Raw genomic sequence first — 18751 nt, 5'->3', positions numbered from 1 at the left:
ACTTTGCAACTGTTGCAGTTTTACTGAGATTGAGCTGATATTTGTTTTTTTTCCATTTTGTCTATATTTCTTGACTGTGTAAATGAATGAATACATTTACATCATATGGATTCCGCGAGACTGTATAGATGACTCATGTTTTGTTCTTTCATTGAATTACCCCTTCCTTCTTTTCACTGGGGAATATGTAGGATATCTTGGATAATTAGCAGGTACGACAAGGGAAATTTTTAAGTCCTTCAGATGTTTTGATCATAATCGGTGAAATGCATGCTAATTCTTTGGGGAATATGGCAAAGAGAAGGGAAATCATAAATTCATTCAACCAAAGAAAACAAGAGAATCATTTGAGGAAAACAAATCTGATTTCCTACTCAAGGTGAGTGGGATCAAATTCTCTTTGATTCTGATTATCAGGTAGATTTCGGCCATTTACAATCACTCCTGATTCCTGAAAGCAGACACTGTTATGGCCACTCACAAATTACCCCTTCAGCTTCACCACGAACATTCATTTTCTCTTTTCTTAACTAGGATTCCATGGAGCTCTATGGTATTTTTAGGACATTAAATCCTATAAATTAAGAGTGTGCCCCAGCTCTATTTGATTTATAGGAGCTGGTATTGGCATTTGGTTACTGCAAGCAAAGAAAAAAAAAAGGGGGGAACTGGAAATACTTGAAAATTCAGCACCAATTTAATTTACTAAAATCTATTAGGGTTAGACATACTTTGAGTGCTTCATCAGGAAAGACCAAATAATGGAAAAGGACATCGCATTTGGTCAAGTAGAGGGCCAACAAAAAGGAAGGAACTCTCAATGGGATGGATTGACACAATAGTTCATACCAATAATGCACTCTAACATACCGACAATTATGAAGATGGAAAAGGAATGGACGTCATTTTGTTCTATTATATATGAGGTCACCATAAGTCAGAGCCAATTTGACACCAACAAGCAACAATATGAAATTAAGGTTAGGATTGCCAGATATAATACAGAACTTTCAGGCACAATTGAATTTGGCAAAAATAAATAATTTTTTAAATTGTAATTATGCCTGAGACAGTATTAAATAAATAAGAATTCTTTCAGTATGAGAATGTCCACTGAAATATTTGTTAAAAAATGAATATTGTTAGTATAAGTATGCCCCATGCAACCTTTGATAAATTTTGAATAATTTTTACATAAGAATTTCCCATGAAAAACACACCATTTTTTGGTTGTTAATGATGATGATATTGTTTGTTCTTTCTTTTCCCTACTAGTTTCTAGACTGGAAACTACAGTATTTTTTATGAGTTATGGAGTTATGAAGAACTCCCTGAACCTAAAGTAATTCCTACCTGATATTACCAGGTCTGAGGACTTAAAAATAATTTATCTGCACACTTGTACATTCTTTCAGCTTTAGTGATGATCACTACTCAGAGATAAAAAAGTACATATTTCGATGTCTAAGACACATTAGAGATATTCTTTTCCAAAAAGGTGAAACCGAGATGTCTTCAGACAGAGGTAGTAAATGACACTGAAGATGTTCATAGGTTCAATAAACATTAGAATAATTCTTACGGAACATTGAAAACTTAAAAGTCATAGGATGGGAAGTAGAATCTGAATTCCTTACCTCAATCCAGCATTCTACAGCAAAATCCTGTGATATCAGGCTTTGTGATACAGCATATTTGAGATAAGTTTTCAAAAGAACGTAGGTTTATAGTTCTTATTCTGTGAGACAGGAAGGACCTGGAAAGAAGACTGGAGCCGAGGGTGAAAAAAAACAGAGAATTTATCTAAAAAAAAGAAGGGACAGAGGTGACTCACCAATCTCCAGTATCATCCTGCCTCCCATTCTCCTGGTTCAGGCTTGCAAAATCAACCTAAAATTTGGCATATTTCTAGGATTTCTGCTATTTTCCTGAAAATTCAATCCAGCCTCGGGATCAAAAGTTATCCTTAGCAAACAGCTGTCTGCAATCCAGCTCTGAACTTCACCTGCTTCGTACTGTAGACTTAGGCCTTGTCAGGGGCCCCTGGAATTTTCTAATAGTTGTGCAGACTAAGCATGGGCATTATATTGTGTAATAATAATTATATCCTGCATTTTATGTCGCTGAATATTTGGCACACCACTTACTGTCCCAATTGAAAATCATGCTTACAGAGTCCTAGGTTTCCACTGATGGACAACGAATGCTAGAAGAGGTTAAAAGGGAAAACAAGTGGATACCTCGAAAGAGACTCATTTGTTCCAATCAGGTAGTTTCACTTTGATTTACTGACTTTATTTGTAAAACTTCATGAAACGAAGGTATAGAAATTATCTCTAAGATATTTGAAAATCACAGTCTTAAACTCTATAAATTCTCTGTTATAGAGTTCCAGAAATAGTTTGCAGTATATAATGTAATAAATTCCCAAATAAAAGTAAATATTCTAAATGCCTTATGGAACCTACCACTTCCGTAGTGTCATATTAGAGGAAATAGTGTATATACAATTAAAGAGTCAAAATCCCTGAATGTTGGTATAAGCTTAGATTATAACAGGTATACATCCAGATCTTGTATGTTTTGAAACTTATACAAATTTGTGGGTTTTCATTAAAAAATGACACACAATTATAAATACAAATTGAAGCATGAATGTGAATATTTATTTGGAATAAATAAATAAATACATTTCAATTATAAAACTGACCTTGTCCAAAAAATTATAAAATATATAAATATAAAAAGAGTTTATTAATTACATTGAAGGCACATCTCAGCATAGCAGGTGCAAGGTGTGTTCTTAGAAAATTTTCCAGTAACAGGAAGATAGCCTTAGTAAATGATACTTTCCATTGTTTTTGAACCATAAAAAGTATACCTACTAAGCCTCAAATGAAGTATCATTAACTCAGTTCCCATTTATTTGGGCCCCAGGAATGCCTGTTGACTCTCCATTGTAAATTGACATTAGGTGAAGTGCAATAGAGCAGAAGTCAGAATGGGAAGAGACTATGTCCTAAATTGTGATTATGGTGGGCAAACTGTGGTTTCACAGTGGTTAAGTTCTCTGCTACTAAACAGAAAGTTGGCAGATGGAACCCACCAGCTGTTTCACAGGAGTAAGATGAGGCAGTCTGCTTCCATAAAAATTACAGCCTTGGAAACCCTATGAGGCAGCTCTCTTTTGTCCTATAGAGTCACTATGTGCTGTTTCTGTCACATTATCTCTGCTTCTTTCTCTAAAACTATCAAAATCCCACATAAATTCTCAGATAAAAATGAAGTGGACTAAAGGAAAAATTCGATGTAATTTTGTAGATAGAATAAAGTATACTATTTCTATATTAATATTACAGATTTTTGAAGTTAAAATAAACTTTGGGATCTCTTTTTTTTTTTTTTTTATATCACAAAATAGGGGGATCAACATAAAACACATTATTCATTGTCACAACGTAGATTAATTTCTGTTGACTTTCTTTAGTATTTAATCTATGTTATATTAATGAGTAATGTGTTACATATGGATCCCTGTATTTTTGGATGTGGAAACCCTAGTGGTGTAGTGGCTATATGGGTTCAAACTCAAATCCACTAGGTGCTTCTTGGAAAGTCTATGAGGCAGTTCTACTCTGACCTATATAGTCACTATGAATCAGAATTGACTTGATGGCAATGGGTTTTTTTTTTTTTTTTTGTGGGATATAGAAGTTTCTAAAGTTTACTTCAACTTCAAAATCAGATGAAAAGCCCTGGTTTTACAGTGGTGAAGTGCTTGGCTACTAACAGAAAGATCAGTCACTTTGTAGGAGAAAGATGTGGCAACCTGTTTCAGTAAAGATTGTCCCCTTGGAAACCCCAAGAGGATTGTATGTGTCAGAAATGACTCAACAATGACACAAAACAATAACAATATGAAGGAAAAGGTCAGTGGTTATTCACTGGTAGTCCTCTGTATGGGAAACCTAGGTTAGGCTTCTGGCAGATATAATTCATGCACTACCAGCACTGGGTCTGTCCCTAGCGGATTCTGCATTGCTATGACGCTGGACAGGTTTCAGCAGAGGTTCTAGACTAAGACAGGCTAGGAAAAAATGCATAGTGATCAACTTCTGACAATCAGCCAGTGAAAACCCTATGGATCACAAGGGTCCACTCCAAAACAGATCATGGGGATGGTAGAAAAATGGGCTGTGTTTTGTTCCATTGTGTTTGTGGTCACTGTGAGTCGAGGATAACTTAACGACAGATAACAACAACAAAAAATATGAAGAAAAACTTCCATTGCTTCTGAAATATTATAACTTGTTTAGACAATACTACATGAAAGCTAATACCAAACCCTCTGTTCCTTCACAGAAAAGATAACTGGACCAAATGGGCCAACAGAATCTAACAGTACTGACTGAATTCATTCTAATGGGAGTCACAAGGCACCCTGAGTTGCAGTACCCGCTTTTTGGGGTGTTTCTCCTCATCTACATGATCACAGTGGTGGGCAACCTGGGCATGATCATCTTGACCAAGATGGATTCCCGCCTACACACACCTATGTATTTTTTCATCAGACACCTGGCCGTCATTGATCTTGGTAATTCTACTGTCATTTGTCCCAAGATGTTAGTAAATTTTGTTGTGGATAAAAATACCATTTCCTATTATACATGTGCCACACAGATGGCTTTCTTCATTTTGTTCATTATCAGTGAACTTTTTATCCTATCAGCTATGGCCTATGACCGCTATGTGGCTATCTGTAACCCTCTGCTCTACAATGTTATCATGTCCCAAAGACTTTGCCATGTGCTGGCAGGCATTCCATATCTCTACAGTGCCTTTCAGTCTGTGATGTTAACCATTAAGACTTTTACATCCATCTTCTGTGGCTCTAATGTCATCTGTCATTTCTACTGTGATAATGTTCCCTTGTTATCTATGCTTTGCTCAAATTCACAAGAAATAGAATTGATGCTTATAATATTTTCAGCATTTAATTTGATAACCTCCCTCCTGGTTGTCCTGCTCTCCTACCTGCTGATTCTGAAAGCCATATTTCGAATGCATCCTGCCAAGAGCAGGATAAAAGCTTTCTCCACATGTGGTTCTCATCTGACAGTGGTGGTTGTGTTTTATGGGACTTTATTATTTATGTATGTGCAACCCAAATCTGCTCACTCATATGATACTGACACAATGGCCTCTGTGTTTTACACTTTAGTCACCCCCATGCTTAACCCTTTGATATATAGCTTGAGGAACCAAGAGGTAAAAAGTGCCTTCCATAGGGTTTTTAAAAATTGATGCCAACTTTATATTCAGTATTCAATATTCAAACTTGTTTTTGTAAACAATGCAAAAGGTAATGTCACTTGATAACATTTTTAATAGATATAAATGTGCTTCTTTTGGTTCCAAGGCAGAAGCTAATTATAAGTTAGATACTATCACATTGTTTATACTAAGACAAATTAATCCTCCTTTAGCTATCCAGTTAAGTGTTATTTCTTCCCCAACTCTCCTTGCTTCCTATGCATTGCTTACTTATATGATTTCATAGGCCCTCATACTTCCACAATGATAAATTTGAATACACTCTTGATCAATAAAACATGTGATTGTTTCTGTCAGTTTTTTTTAAGGACAAGCATCTTCTCAATTGTTTTCCTGTTGCATTTTCTAAGTCTGGAACAACGGTGTAAATAACGTTAGAGTTAAAGAGTTATTGTGACCTATTAACACATGAATAATTTATTTGTCTTTTGTTATCAATCAATTCTACTGTGAAAATAAACTCTTAACTATGATGTACTAAAACATGTGAAGTGGACTAGATAATTTTGATTTGTTAAAAATTAACTTGATTTCTTTCTTCTCTACTTTGCTTTAGCATAGATGTTGCCCTAAGAAAATATTTTAAACTGGTAAATAAGAATTTAGTAAACAAGCAGTTAAATAAATTTTAGCATAATGGATGGCTTTAACAAACAAAAATTTATTCTCTCATATTCTAGTAGTTCAGATGTCCTAATTCAGGGCACCATCTGCAGGGGAAGGCTTTTTCTGTCAGTTCTGGAGGGAGGTCCTTGTCATCAATCTTCCCCTGAGAGACAGCTAGGGTTAACTGTGCTGGCAGAACAAAAGAGCTGTTAAAAGATTACCATCTAGAAGTTGGAAAAACAGGAATCATACCCTACTAACAACAATGCCTTAATAAATAACTACAAGTATCTATTTTACTGCTGTCTGCAATCTGATTGGGCTTTGAGTTAATCAGATTGGTGTTTTCTTGACTGGGTTGTCTCCCGAAAGGAATTGATTTTCTTTAAAAACGGTGACCATTGACATGTCAACAAAAAGTGTTTTGAACTGCTTGGTACTGGATTGAAATAAACTAATTGTGACCCTCCTCTACGAGGGTAAGTAGGAAGGTATTGCCATCAGGGTTCCAGTTCATTCATCCAAAAGTTTATTCCAAACAAAATGTATTTGAACATGTCTCTGTTATCTGTGTACGGCTGTAAAAAAGTTCACTCAGTAATACACTTGTCTTAGTCTCATTAGGAAGCCTTACAAAAAAAAAAAAAAAGATACTTTTTGTGCCATGGAAAAAAAATGATTTTGAGTTCAAGGCTAATATCAAAATTTTAACAAATACTTAAGTGGACATCTTTCCAAATAACTGAAATTTTACAACAAGTTTACGGGAATCCTGTTCCACATAAAACAACAGTTTTCAGATAGATCAAGCCTTTTAAGGAAGGTCAGGAAAACCTCAAGAATGAGCCAAAAGAGGGAAGGCTGTTCAGAAGGTTATGGTGATTGCTCTTTTGGGGGGAGAGGGAGTTCAAAGGGGTAATCTTGACAGATTTTCTCAAAGGACACAGGATGATCACAGGGGCTTATTATGAAGAAGTTTTAAGAAAACAGAAAACTGCATTGATGAGAAAGGGACAGAAAGCTTGTTCCAAAGATTTTTTTTTTTCTTTTCCATCAGTACAATGTACCTGCTCATTCTTTGAGGGTAACGTTCTTTGAGAATTTCACTGGGAAAACCGACTCCATCTACCCTGTAGCCCTGATTTTTCCCCTTCAGACTTCTTTTTGTTTCCAAAATTTAAAGAAGATTTAAAAGGAATACAATTTGAGTTCCTTGAGGGTTCAGGGGAGGATGAGGTTGAAGGATATCAGTGCTCATGTCAGATGGATCCTGGCTGAAAGCAGAGAATAAGAGAAAGATGTGTACCTCTGTTTCATTGACTATGCAAACACACTTGACTGTGCAGATAATAACAAATTATGGATAATACTGTGAAAAATGGGAGTTCCAAAACACTTAATTGTGCTCATGAGGAACCTGTGCCTAGACTAAGAGTCAATTGTTGGAATAGAACAAGGGGACAGGCACAGTTTAAGATCACTAAAGTGTACATCACTGCTGTATCATTTCACCACGCTTATTCACTGTGTACACCAAGCAAATAATCCGATAAACTGGGCTATAGGAAGAAAAATGCAGCATCAGGATTGGAGAAAGACTCATCAGCTTCCTGAGATATGTAGATGACACAATCTTGCTTGCTGAAAGTAAAAGGGACTTGAAGCACTTATTGATGAAATTCAAAGACTACAGCCTTAAGTATGGATTACCCCTCCCTATTACTAAAACAAAAATTCTCACAAATGGACCATTAAGCAACATCATGATAAATGGAGAAAATATTGAAGCTGTCAAGGATTTCATTTTATTTGGATCCATAATTAACACCTGTGGAATCAGCAGTCAAGAAATCAAACGATCCACTGCATTGGGCAAATCTGCTGCAACAGACCTCTATAAAGTGTTAAAAAGCAAAGAAGTCACTGTGAGGACTAAGGTATGCCTGACCCAAGCCATGGTGTTTTAAATCACCTTACATGTGTGCAAAATCTGGAAAATGAAGAAGGCAGGCCCAAAAATAATTGATGCTTTTGAATTATGGTGTTGGTGAAGCATACTGAAAGTACCACGGACTGCCTGAAGAACAAACAAATCTGTCTTGCAAGAAGTACAACCAGAATCCCCCTTAGAAGTGAGGATGGCAAGACTTCATCTCACATACTTTGGGCATGTTATCAGGAGGGAACATTCCTTGGAGAAGGACATAATGCTCGGGAAAGTACAGGATCAATGAAAGAGATAAAGACCTTCAATGAGATGGATGGACGCAGTGGCTGAATGATGGGATCAAGTATAGCAATGACTCTGAGGCTGGAGTAGGACCAGGAACATTTTTTCTCTTTGACCATGGTGTCACTATCAGTGTGAATCCACTGGAAGATACCTAACAAGAACAGCTCAACTGTTGATCTGCTCGTAAATACCTTTGTCTTAAATTTCAAGTAATATAAAATCAATACCTACCTTACATGAAGTTTTCCTGTGATGAGAAACAGAAATTTAAGCCCGGTTGGCCATTTGAATCCACCAGGTGGCCCTTGGAAGCTCTATCAGGCAGTTCTACTATGTCCTACAGGGGGACTATGAGTTAGAATGGACTCAAAGGCAATGGGGTTTGGTTTTTAGTTTTTGTGTCCCTGTTGACACTATGAATGCTTTATTTGTCATGTATCAAGCAATTTGACTGAGACAAGTATTTCTGATGATCTATTCTGTAATCAAACATGTATGTATACTAGACGATTTTGATTTGTTAGCATTTAATTTGATTTCCTTACTCTTCAATACTTAGTGCCCTCCTTAGAGTCCTAATGTTCTCGGTACAAATTCTATTGATCATATTTAAATGCAAAGATAGTTGCTGGAAAGTAAGAATGGATGAAAAAATGAATAAAGAGAAGGTGGAGAATGGCAGGAAGGAAAAATGAAGGAAAGATATTTATGATGCATAATTAGAAGGACTAAAGGATTTATTATAGGTGATAACTGATGGAGAACGTCATGGTGAAAAACCATTTTAAGAACCAGAAGAAAGTATTGACACGTTTTCTAATTCATATTTTCAGTGAACTTAGAGCATGTTATGTGGGTAAAGAGGGAAGAACAACATGTTAACACAACAAATAAATTTGTGATTATGGTAGGGGGAAAAGACACCAAGACTCAAATCCAAACAGGATAGATCTTTATTAAGCCAAGGCAAAGAAAACAATTTGAATGTGGGAATCATCAGCTTGCACTGGGCACAAGAGACTAATGGATTTGTTAAATCATAATCCTGGAGTCGTTAATATGTTATTACAGAGGAAATAAAGTTGAGAAAAATTCTGATTTGTTTTTCATGGACACATCATTGTTAAAGGAACAGTAACCAGAGTGGGATATTTTGAGTGATTGGTTTAAACAGTTTTTGTTGTCTAATTTCCACTTGGTGATACATGCTTTCTGATTAATTACTGTTTAGTGACATTACGAGTATTCTAAAGAGGGGGATTTACAGGAGATTTGGAAAATTTCCATTTCTAAAATAAAAGTTACATAAACCCTGGCTGGGAAAAACTGACAACATTCATTATTTGCTTGATTAAAAAGAAAACATTTCCTTAAATACCAGATAACGGGCAAAACTGCCCTTACTCTCCATATTTATTAACCAGTTCAATTTTCCAGTTCCACAGATTCTCTAGGCCTGGACTCCACCGTAGCCTCCTTACACCAGCCAAGCACCTCATGTAGTTTTAAGGTCCCTATATCATTCCCTCCTTTTGATCAATCGAACATCCTTTGATTTCTTTAATATCATTCCTCTGTGTAGACTTAAGTCATCTTCAGCACAGTCTCTGTTTCCTCGATGATGGCATGGTGGCCTATTTGCTTCTTGGGCCATTAAACCCACTGCTTCTAACTGTCTGTTGGCCTACCTATCTATCTATCTATCTATCATCTACCTATCTATCTCTCTGTCTGTCTGTCTATCTATCTATCTATCATCTACCTATCTATCTACCTATCTATCTCTCTCTCTCTATCTATCTAGCATCTATCTAATCTATTAGCCGGATACCGTCTGGTTCTTCATCATGCACCACTGTAGTCATTTTCACCATGTTGTACATCATCAACAACTGAGGGCATTATTCACAGCCCTAGGCTGAATTAGGGGAATAACATGGCCCTTTCATTTGAACTAATGCAGAGTGAGGGAATTATCCCCTGTGTTACAGAAATGAGCAAAATCCATATGCAGCAGCTGCTTTGGAGCTGTAGCGTTATTTACCCAATGTGCTTTTCATTATAGGCCTAGAGAGTTAATGGGACTTCAAGGGTACCCAAGGTGCACTGGCCTTTCATACTCCATCCATCTAAACAAAGTAAGATGAAATAAAAGGTTTAGCATTAGAATTTTTCTCTAGACAGTTGGATCCTCCACACAGGAACATGTACCCACAGGAGGCACACATTACTCCAATTTCCACTGGGGAAAAGGGAAAGGAAATAGTCTGATTTGCTTTTCCAGCCATTTTTTCAGTATGGGAGTTATTATAAATAGACAAGCTTTCTAATTGAGATCTTTCCTTAAAATGGAAGTAAACTGGAGCCTCTGAATTCTGATAATTACAAAAACCTACTAAAGCAGCATAAACCTATTGTTATACAGAAAAGTGAAAGGACAGTCATTATTACCATAAACTATACCAGGACAAATAAATACTTGGGTAAAATAAAAAACAAGGCCCAGAAGGATAAACCGGGGAATTAAAGAGATGCCATAACCTGATGTAGATGGCTCATCTTTCTATGGTATTGATATTGACATCGACAACAGGTATATGGTTATAGATGAAAATGGGTAATGCTAAAGGATTTGAATTCTCATGTACAGTTTGTGGGGAAGGATAGCATAGCCAACAGTCTATTAAGTTGGTAGCACTGGCCACTGCCTGAGCCACTCTAACAAAGACATTGTTATGCTGACTTTTAACAGCAGTTGGGAGACATAATAGTCTTATAAGAGATATAAGCCTCATAGTGAAGAAAGATTGTCTATAAAAGTAATGTGTTAAAGCAATTAAATAAACTGAATGCTTTGAAGGTCAGTGGAGCAGGGGTGGGGGTTTGGGGACTATGGCTTCAGGGGACATCTAAGTCAATTGGCAAAATGAATTCTATTAAGAAAACATTTTGCATCCCACTTTTACATGCAGTGTCTGGGGTCTTAAACTCTAGCAAGAGGCCATCTAAGATGCATCAATGAGTCTCAGCCCACCTGGATCAAAGGAGAATGAAGAACACCAAGGCCACAAGGTAATTATGAGCCCAAGAGACAGAAAGGACTACATGAACTAGAGACTACATCATCCTGAGACCAGAAGAAGAACTAGATGGTGCCTGGTCACAACCGATGACTGCCCTGATAGGGAGCACGACAGAGAACCCCTGAGGGAGCAGGAGAGCAGTGGGATGTAGACCCCAATTTCTCATAAAAAGACCAGACTTAATGGTCTGACTAAGACTAGAAGAATCCTGTTAGTCATGGTCCCCAAACCTTCTGTTGGCCCAGGACAGGAACCATTCCTGAAGTCAACTCATCAGACATGGAAGGGACTGGACAATGGGTTGGAGAGAGATGCTGATGAGGACTGAGCTACTTGCATCAGGTGGACATTTGAGACTGTGTTGGCATCTCCTCTCTGGAGGGGAGATGGGAGGGTAGAGGGGGTTAGAAACTGGCAAAATGGTTAAGAAAGGAGAGACTGGAAGAAGGGAGCAGACTGACTCATTGGTGGAGAGTAAGTGGAAGTATGTAGTAAGGTGTATATAAGTTTATATGTGAGAGACTGACTTGATTTGTAAACTTGCACTTAAAGCATAACAAAAATTATTAAAAAAAAAAAAAAGTCCAGGTGTAACTGGACCAGTAGAGACAAGAGGAACCTCTGAGACTATGGCCCAGAGATACTCTTTAAACTGAAACCACTCCCAGAGGTCACCTTTCAGCTAAATAACATATTGTGCTCTTTTAGCTAAAAAAAAAAAAAAAAAAGTAATCTATATGAGACCAAATGGTCAACATTTACCCTAAAGCAAAGATGAGAGGGGGGATGGGGAGGGAAGCTAGATTAATGGAAACAGAACAACCGGAATGGATATAATGAGAATGTTGACACAATGTGGAAAATGTAACCAATGTTACTGAACGATAATGTGTAAAAATTGTTAAGTGGGAACATACTTTGCTGTGTAAACTTTCACCGAAAACACAATAAAATACTAAAAAAAAAAGAGCAATTAAAAAGTAAGTTATAGCTATTACAAAGTCAACACTCTCAGTTAAGATTAAGCGGATATAAACCATGTAAACAAAAATTAGAATGAAAATAACTAATGTACTAAGAACATACATAGTACTGATTCTAGTTTAAAAAAAATGGGTATAAAATGCTTGACTCAATTGATTAAAATGAACAGTAATGCCTCCAATATTTTGAAAATAGAGCAACACCTGACAGAGGCACTCTATGGGTAAAGAATATAGCTGAATAGTTAATGTATGACATGAGAAATTATGAGCCAGACACTAGTAGGATACAGCTCTTGTCCAGAGTCTTGGGGGAAGCTGTCAACATTAGGTGTCGTCTGCCTTTTGGTGTTGGAATGTCTGAAATTTAATTTTAGCATTTTGGTTGGTTGAAAACATCCAGGTGGTAACTACAGTATTCTTCAACTTGGAGAGCTGGGCTGAAGTTTTAACTTCCTGTGATCTGGAGTACTAGATAAGATCCTGTTAACTGGGGTTTGAGAGAATATTTTAATCGGGTGTTTTTTCCAATAAACATATATTCTAGGCTGAATAGTGGTAGCTCAGGTGCTTTTGATTTCTGATTACCAAAAGCATTTTTAAGTTGTGAGCAATATTTGCTAGAATACTGAATTAAATACTTGCAATATTGGAACAAGCCAGTTTGAGTTAAATTTGATTCAGAGCAAGTTGTCCAATGAGGGCAGGCCATAGACCTCTCAATAATAATTTCAGGAGGAGTTAATTTACTAATTTCAAATGAAGTAATTCTCAGATTCAAAAGGACCAGGGGCAATACTTTTGTTCACATTAACTGTAAAGATTTGGAAAGTTTGGCATTGAGTTTTTATTATATAAGGACAATGAAGTCTTTGGAAAATGGGGAAAGCTTTACATATCTCCTCGATTATTTGTCCAGTCAAATGGGTGTCTTGGTTAGTACAAAGGACCTTTGGGACTCTTCAAGTGGGGTTAATATTTTTAAGAAGCTTCTTAGCCACAAATGTGGCAATAGCTTGTAGACTCAGGAAAACTTTTACCCAGAGAGAAAATATATAAATTATTACTAATACAAACTTATAATTATTTAAAGGTGGAAGTTGAATAAACCCTACTTGCCGTTTAAGCATTGGCCCTGAAGGCAAAGGACTTATATCAGGTGGAGCTTTAAAAGGTTTTTTAGAATTAAATTGAAAAAAAAAAATAGGACACTGGGAACCCATTTGTTCAGCAGCTTTATGAAAGTGTCCCTACCAATATTTGCTTAAAAACATTATCGTCTTATTTCTGTTTCCAAATGGGTATTCATGTGTAATGCCTACAGCACAGAAGTTTGCAAAAATTTAGGGAGAACTAAGTTCTCATGAGGAACCATCCATATTCAAGAGGTAGAATGTGAGGAGTATCTTTTTTTTTTTTTTTTCCATTTCTCAATTTAGTCATGTGGGGCTGATTTTTAGTGTTCAAATAAATTCTTCTCACCAACTTCTCCAGGTTTAAAAGGATTTTATACGTGCATATTAAACAGTGGCTCATCATTCAAAACAGTGTCCCAATGTGAAGGACTATACATTTCTCTAATCTTAATATTTAAATCATGCTATCTCTCCTTCCTGAGATTGCCAGGTGGGCTTTGTGACCTGGCCAAGATATCTCAATTATTCAGGAAACTCCAAAGTTTTAGAATTGTCTTCTCGGGAAACAAGGACAAAGACTAATTTACTTCTCAGTGAAGTTAAATTCTTTCCACAAGATTAACTTTGAATGAATTTATGGTTAACATACGTCTTCTTATAAAGAGGGGTTTGTGAAGGCTCAATAATTGTATCTATCTGGGCCTCAGTTTCCTTGTATTTAACAACTCCTCCTCTTGGTCATACTGTCAGAAATACTGAGAGCTTGATTAAAAGTTTTGATCAGTGTTTAGTAGAAGCCTTCATTAATACAGTGGAAAGTCTGATTCTGAAAAATGGGTATGGTGGTTATTATTTGTTGTCTTATTGGCTAAAATTGATCCTTAATATACATTTTAGGAAGGCTATTATTATAATGAATGACTAAGAAGACAATACTCAAGTTTTGAAAAATTTCTCTGAGCCGAACACCCCAGAAAAAATTCAGACAGGAGGTAAATCCCATTGTTACTGCTGAAGGCACGGAGGCCCTCTGGACTCAATGGGTTCTTGCCTTTTCGCTTGTAAGAATACACAGAGGAGACAATTTTGGATTCAACTTTAACAGGTTTATTTTACTTGTGACAAGTAAAAGGAGTCAGAAGGGGCTCTTGCTGCTCAAAAAGTCTGACTTGGAAAAGGGGGGCATGGTTAGGGCTTTTCTGGGTTTGCTTATCTGGGTTCCGTTGAGATAATAGAGTAGTGAATGTTTAGTGGTTTTCTTTCAAGGGGCGGGTACTTCTCAGAATGGCAGTGCATACTAATTAGGTTGTGCCTGCTGATATTCAAGATGGGGTCCTCTCTTGCATCACTTATATAGTGCAGGTGCACTGATCTTTGGCACTACATCGCCCCCTTTGGTGGGCTAAGGAAGGTCAAACAGTGGTCACACTTTGCTCCTCTGAGCATGTGGAGCGTGTAAAAAGGGGGAAGGGACTAGAAAAACACGAAGAAGGAGGTAGTAATTCATGGATTGTTTTAGCCTTATTTTATGTTGGCAGGGTGTGGTTCCTGTTTACCCAACTTTTAGATGGTAATCTTTTAACAGCTCTTTCGTTCTGCCAGCACAGTTAACCCTGTCTGTCTCACCATGGTGTTTCAGGTTTTATTTTCACCGACTTAGCAGCTTCTTGTGCATGGGTGTCAGCTGTTACCACACTTTGTATACATAGCATTGTAGCATGAAGTACAAAAACCTCTTTGTGAGGTCAACATAAAATCTAAAGCTAGTCTATTTTGTAAAGCCATTTTGCTAATTTCTGATAATTCTTTGGATAGGGAAGGCATGACTTGCTGGCTTTATAACACTGAATCCTTTAATTTTGACACTATTTAGTCTAATACCATTTGCAATCTTAAAATATATCTCCAAAACTAAGAATGTGTGGTCCTCATGATGAAAAGAACTATTACCATAGTCAAGCAACTTACAAGTGTGCGTTCAATTAGAGAGTCTTTCAAAGTTCCATTTAGCGCTGTATCGAAATGAAAAATAGTTTGCTCTCTTGTTTCTACATCATTGGTCTATATTTCTAATTTTCTCTTTGGATAATTGATTACGTATGGACACATAAGGAACAGCATAAGTTATGTAGCAAGAACTAGTCCAAAATACGGGTAGAAAACAAAACCATTAGTTTCCTATAGTTTACAAAGAGGTGTGAGATTTCTCAAAGATAATGATCAGTCTAGAATTGGATAGCCCACAAGGGCATTCTATAATTTTTATTTAAACGTAAAATTTCTCTCTACAGCCACCCTCCTTTTGATCAAAGATCATTCCAAAACAAAGGTATTATTGATCTTAAAATAAGACTGATCGTCATTACTTATAGGTGCAGCAAGAATGATAATTTATTATACAGGCCTTTGAAATACGCTTTTTAAGTTTTCATAAAGAATCTCAGATTAAACTCTTAAATGCTTCTTGAGGCTAGAAAGCCAAATCAAGAGCTTGCTGCTAGATTTCAACTGTAGTACCCACAGATATGGGTGAGTTCTTCTCTTCTAGAGTTCTCAAAATAGCATAGTTTCCTGGGACTGCCAGAAAGTGACCTTCTTCACTAACCTGTATGGCTAGGAATCTTGTGGGTCAAGTACCAGACTAGTCTTCTTGGGATGGATTTGCATCCACTCTATAAATTCAAGTTTAATTTCTTAAATATGTCTGTGTCTAGTCATACCTGATTATACGAGCATCATTTTCAACTACCATGTTCTAGTAAAAAAAAAAAAGCTCACGTATATAACTCAGTTTTCCTATTATGTACAGTTAATAAGGAGGGCAGGTCCTTACTAAACCTATGCAAATAATTACATTGTCATAAAAATAAGAATACCCATTGTTTTCAAACTCTTTATTATTATTAATTATTATTATTTTAATAGTCTTCTGATTCCAGGGGGATCAAGGAGGGAGAAAAATATAAATGCTCCATTTGTGTTTACAAAAGCATTTAGTCTAAATTGCTAAACTTTATACATTATTTAAGAATAAAGAAAGTTTCCTTATATCTGGAATAAAGGACATCAGCAATACTCCAAGTAAATTCCATAGTACTTCTTCGATCCAATGAAACCTACGTAACTAACTCCTGTTCAGGTCAGTCTTGGGTTTTCAGTCTTGTGAACCAGCCAGCTTCTCTAGGAGAGTTTTTGAAATCCTCATTCAATCCAGTGGTATGGTCTCAAAGTTATGTCATTAGAAGTCTATGCACTCAAAAAGCTTGGCATAGTCCTTTCCATGGGTCTTTGAGACAGTGCGTTTTTTGTTGAAATACTCTAGCCTGTGATTGCTTGCAAATTCTTTCAGAAAATCAGAGTTTAAAAAAAAAAAAAAAACTGTAGACAACAAGAATTAATATTGCCATGGTTAACTCATTACTAATAAATTTTAACAGTGAAACATCTGATAGGTATTCAACAGGAAAGCAACACAGTTGACAAGAAATGTGGCTGTTTCTGAGATATTAGAAGGAAAATAAAGTCAATAAAAAAACTTTAGACAAAATATCTCTAAACATAATCACATTTTCAATGTAGACTGCATTTACAACTTATCTGTGAACATAAACTTTAAAAAGAGTTTCAGATATAATTTATAGTCCTAAAAATAATATACTATGAATAAAACCAATCATATAGTTAGAATATACCAAATATATATATTGTATATGAACCAAGTTTATCCATACATATGGCCTGTTTTGGCCTTCTCCCTGGAACATGTGAGTTGTACATTCTACTTGCTAAATTCTATTTGTTTTCTGGTCTTTCTGTGTGTGTCTCACTCCCTCATGTCACACGTGATAGACCAATCAAGGCAAGTACAGGCTCTCTAAGAATCAAACCGAAGACACTACTCTGACAACTCTAAAGAACTAATAGAGGGCACATGTTCCTAATATCATATAGGGTCACTATGAGTTGGAATTGACTCGATGGCCTCGGGTTTTTTGGTAGTACTTTGATTGGATGTTGAATATTGTGAATTTTATGTGAAAGAATAGTGTATTTTGTTGTTTTCCTAGAACATTAAACTTCTTAACCAAAGGTCACCTTGCTGTCTTCAGGCTGCATTTCATGCTATGTGGGTAATAGCCTAAAGCAGCTTTTATATCTGAGATCTCTACCTCAGGGAGGCATTCAACAAGAATTCTATGCTCTGACTGTCCTAAGTGACTTCCTGAAATTGTTCTTTTCACAGCATTGTGGAGTTTTATCCTAGCCCTGTACAATACAGAATTCAGTCAAAAACTCAAAGGGGACCTGTTATACAAATGAAGGCATTTTCTCGGAGTAGCTTCCTACTCAGCAGTACTCTGTTTGGCACATTTCAGCTACTCCAACCTCCCTAATGTCCAAAAATTTTCTCCATGTTCAGAAAGCTCATTGCTCTCTGCTTGAGGTGTCCTGAAGTCCAGAAAGTGCCGCAGTTCCAGGAAGTGTCTTAGTTCAGGTGGTCAGGAATATCATTAGACGCACCTTCTTTGTTCTTTTCTCATAGAAACGACACTCCAATTCTCCTTACTGTCCCAGGCCTGAACATTTCGTTTCCTATACACTCCACAATTTTCCAGCTGTTTATAGGAATAACCTATTCTAGTTGCTACATCATTGAAGGGAATATAATCCTGAGTGCATTTCGACTAGAAATCTTTATACCCTAATCTTAAACGGGTAGCAACCAATTCCCGCATGACATAGGTCTTGAATGTTGTGCTTCATGACTAGAAAAGCTTAGGGATGTCTCAGTTATCTAGTACTGCTGTATCAGAAAAACCTCAAGTGCGTGGCTTTAATGAACATGAACTTATTTTCTCAGTTTACCAAAACCAAACCAGACCCGTTGTCATCAAGCGACCCTATAGGGCAGAGTAGAACTGTCCCATAGGGTTCCCAAGGAGTGGCTGGTGGATTACAACTTCTGAAATTTTTGGTTAGCAGCCAAGCTTTTAACCACTGTTCCACCAGGGCTCCGCTCACAATTTAGGAGGCTAGAAGTCCTAATCCTGGGAACCAGCTCTAAGGGAAGGTTTTCTCTCTCTGTTGGCCCTGGGTGATAGTTCATGCTCACAGAATACTAGGTTTTCTTTGAGAGGGCAATGAATTAGAGCAGAGGCTAAAAGGGAATTCAACTGGATTAAGCTAAAGAAGCTTCATTACCTTCAGTCAGCGCAGTTCCATTGTGATTAACTGTCTTTCTTTGTAAAATTTTATAAAACGAAGGGGCTGGTGTTATTACTAGGACATTTGGAAATCACAGTCCTTTAACCTATGAATTGTCAGTTGTAGAGCTTCAGAGACAAATTGATAATTTGCAATACATGCTGTTATAAA

General features: G+C 36.7%; 1 protein-coding gene across 1 annotated transcript; it reads left to right on the top strand.

The window, feature by feature from the left end:
- The first annotated feature begins 3708 nt into the window (after positions 1 to 3708).
- LOC100659218 (olfactory receptor 8K5-like) lies at positions 3709 to 5540 on the top strand. Its single transcript, XM_003423074.3, has one exon. The coding sequence runs from the start codon at positions 4381 to 4383 to the stop codon at positions 5302 to 5304; it is 924 nt and encodes a 307-aa protein (XP_003423122.2). The 5' UTR covers positions 3709 to 4380; the 3' UTR covers positions 5305 to 5540.
- Positions 5541 to 18751: the final 13211 nt, after the last annotated feature.

This window comes from Loxodonta africana, chromosome 7 (assembly GCF_030014295.1).
Source record: "Loxodonta africana isolate mLoxAfr1 chromosome 7, mLoxAfr1.hap2, whole genome shotgun sequence".
NCBI lineage: Eukaryota > Metazoa > Chordata > Mammalia > Proboscidea > Elephantidae > Loxodonta > Loxodonta africana.
The sequence above is the reverse complement of the archived record's forward strand: the minus strand, read 5'-3'. Positions and strand labels throughout refer to the sequence as shown.

Excerpts from the sequence above, each read along its gene's own strand:
- LOC100659218 (XM_003423074.3), top strand. The coding sequence starts at position 4,381 with ATGGGCCAACAGAATCTAACAGTACTGACTGAATTCATTCTAATGGGA.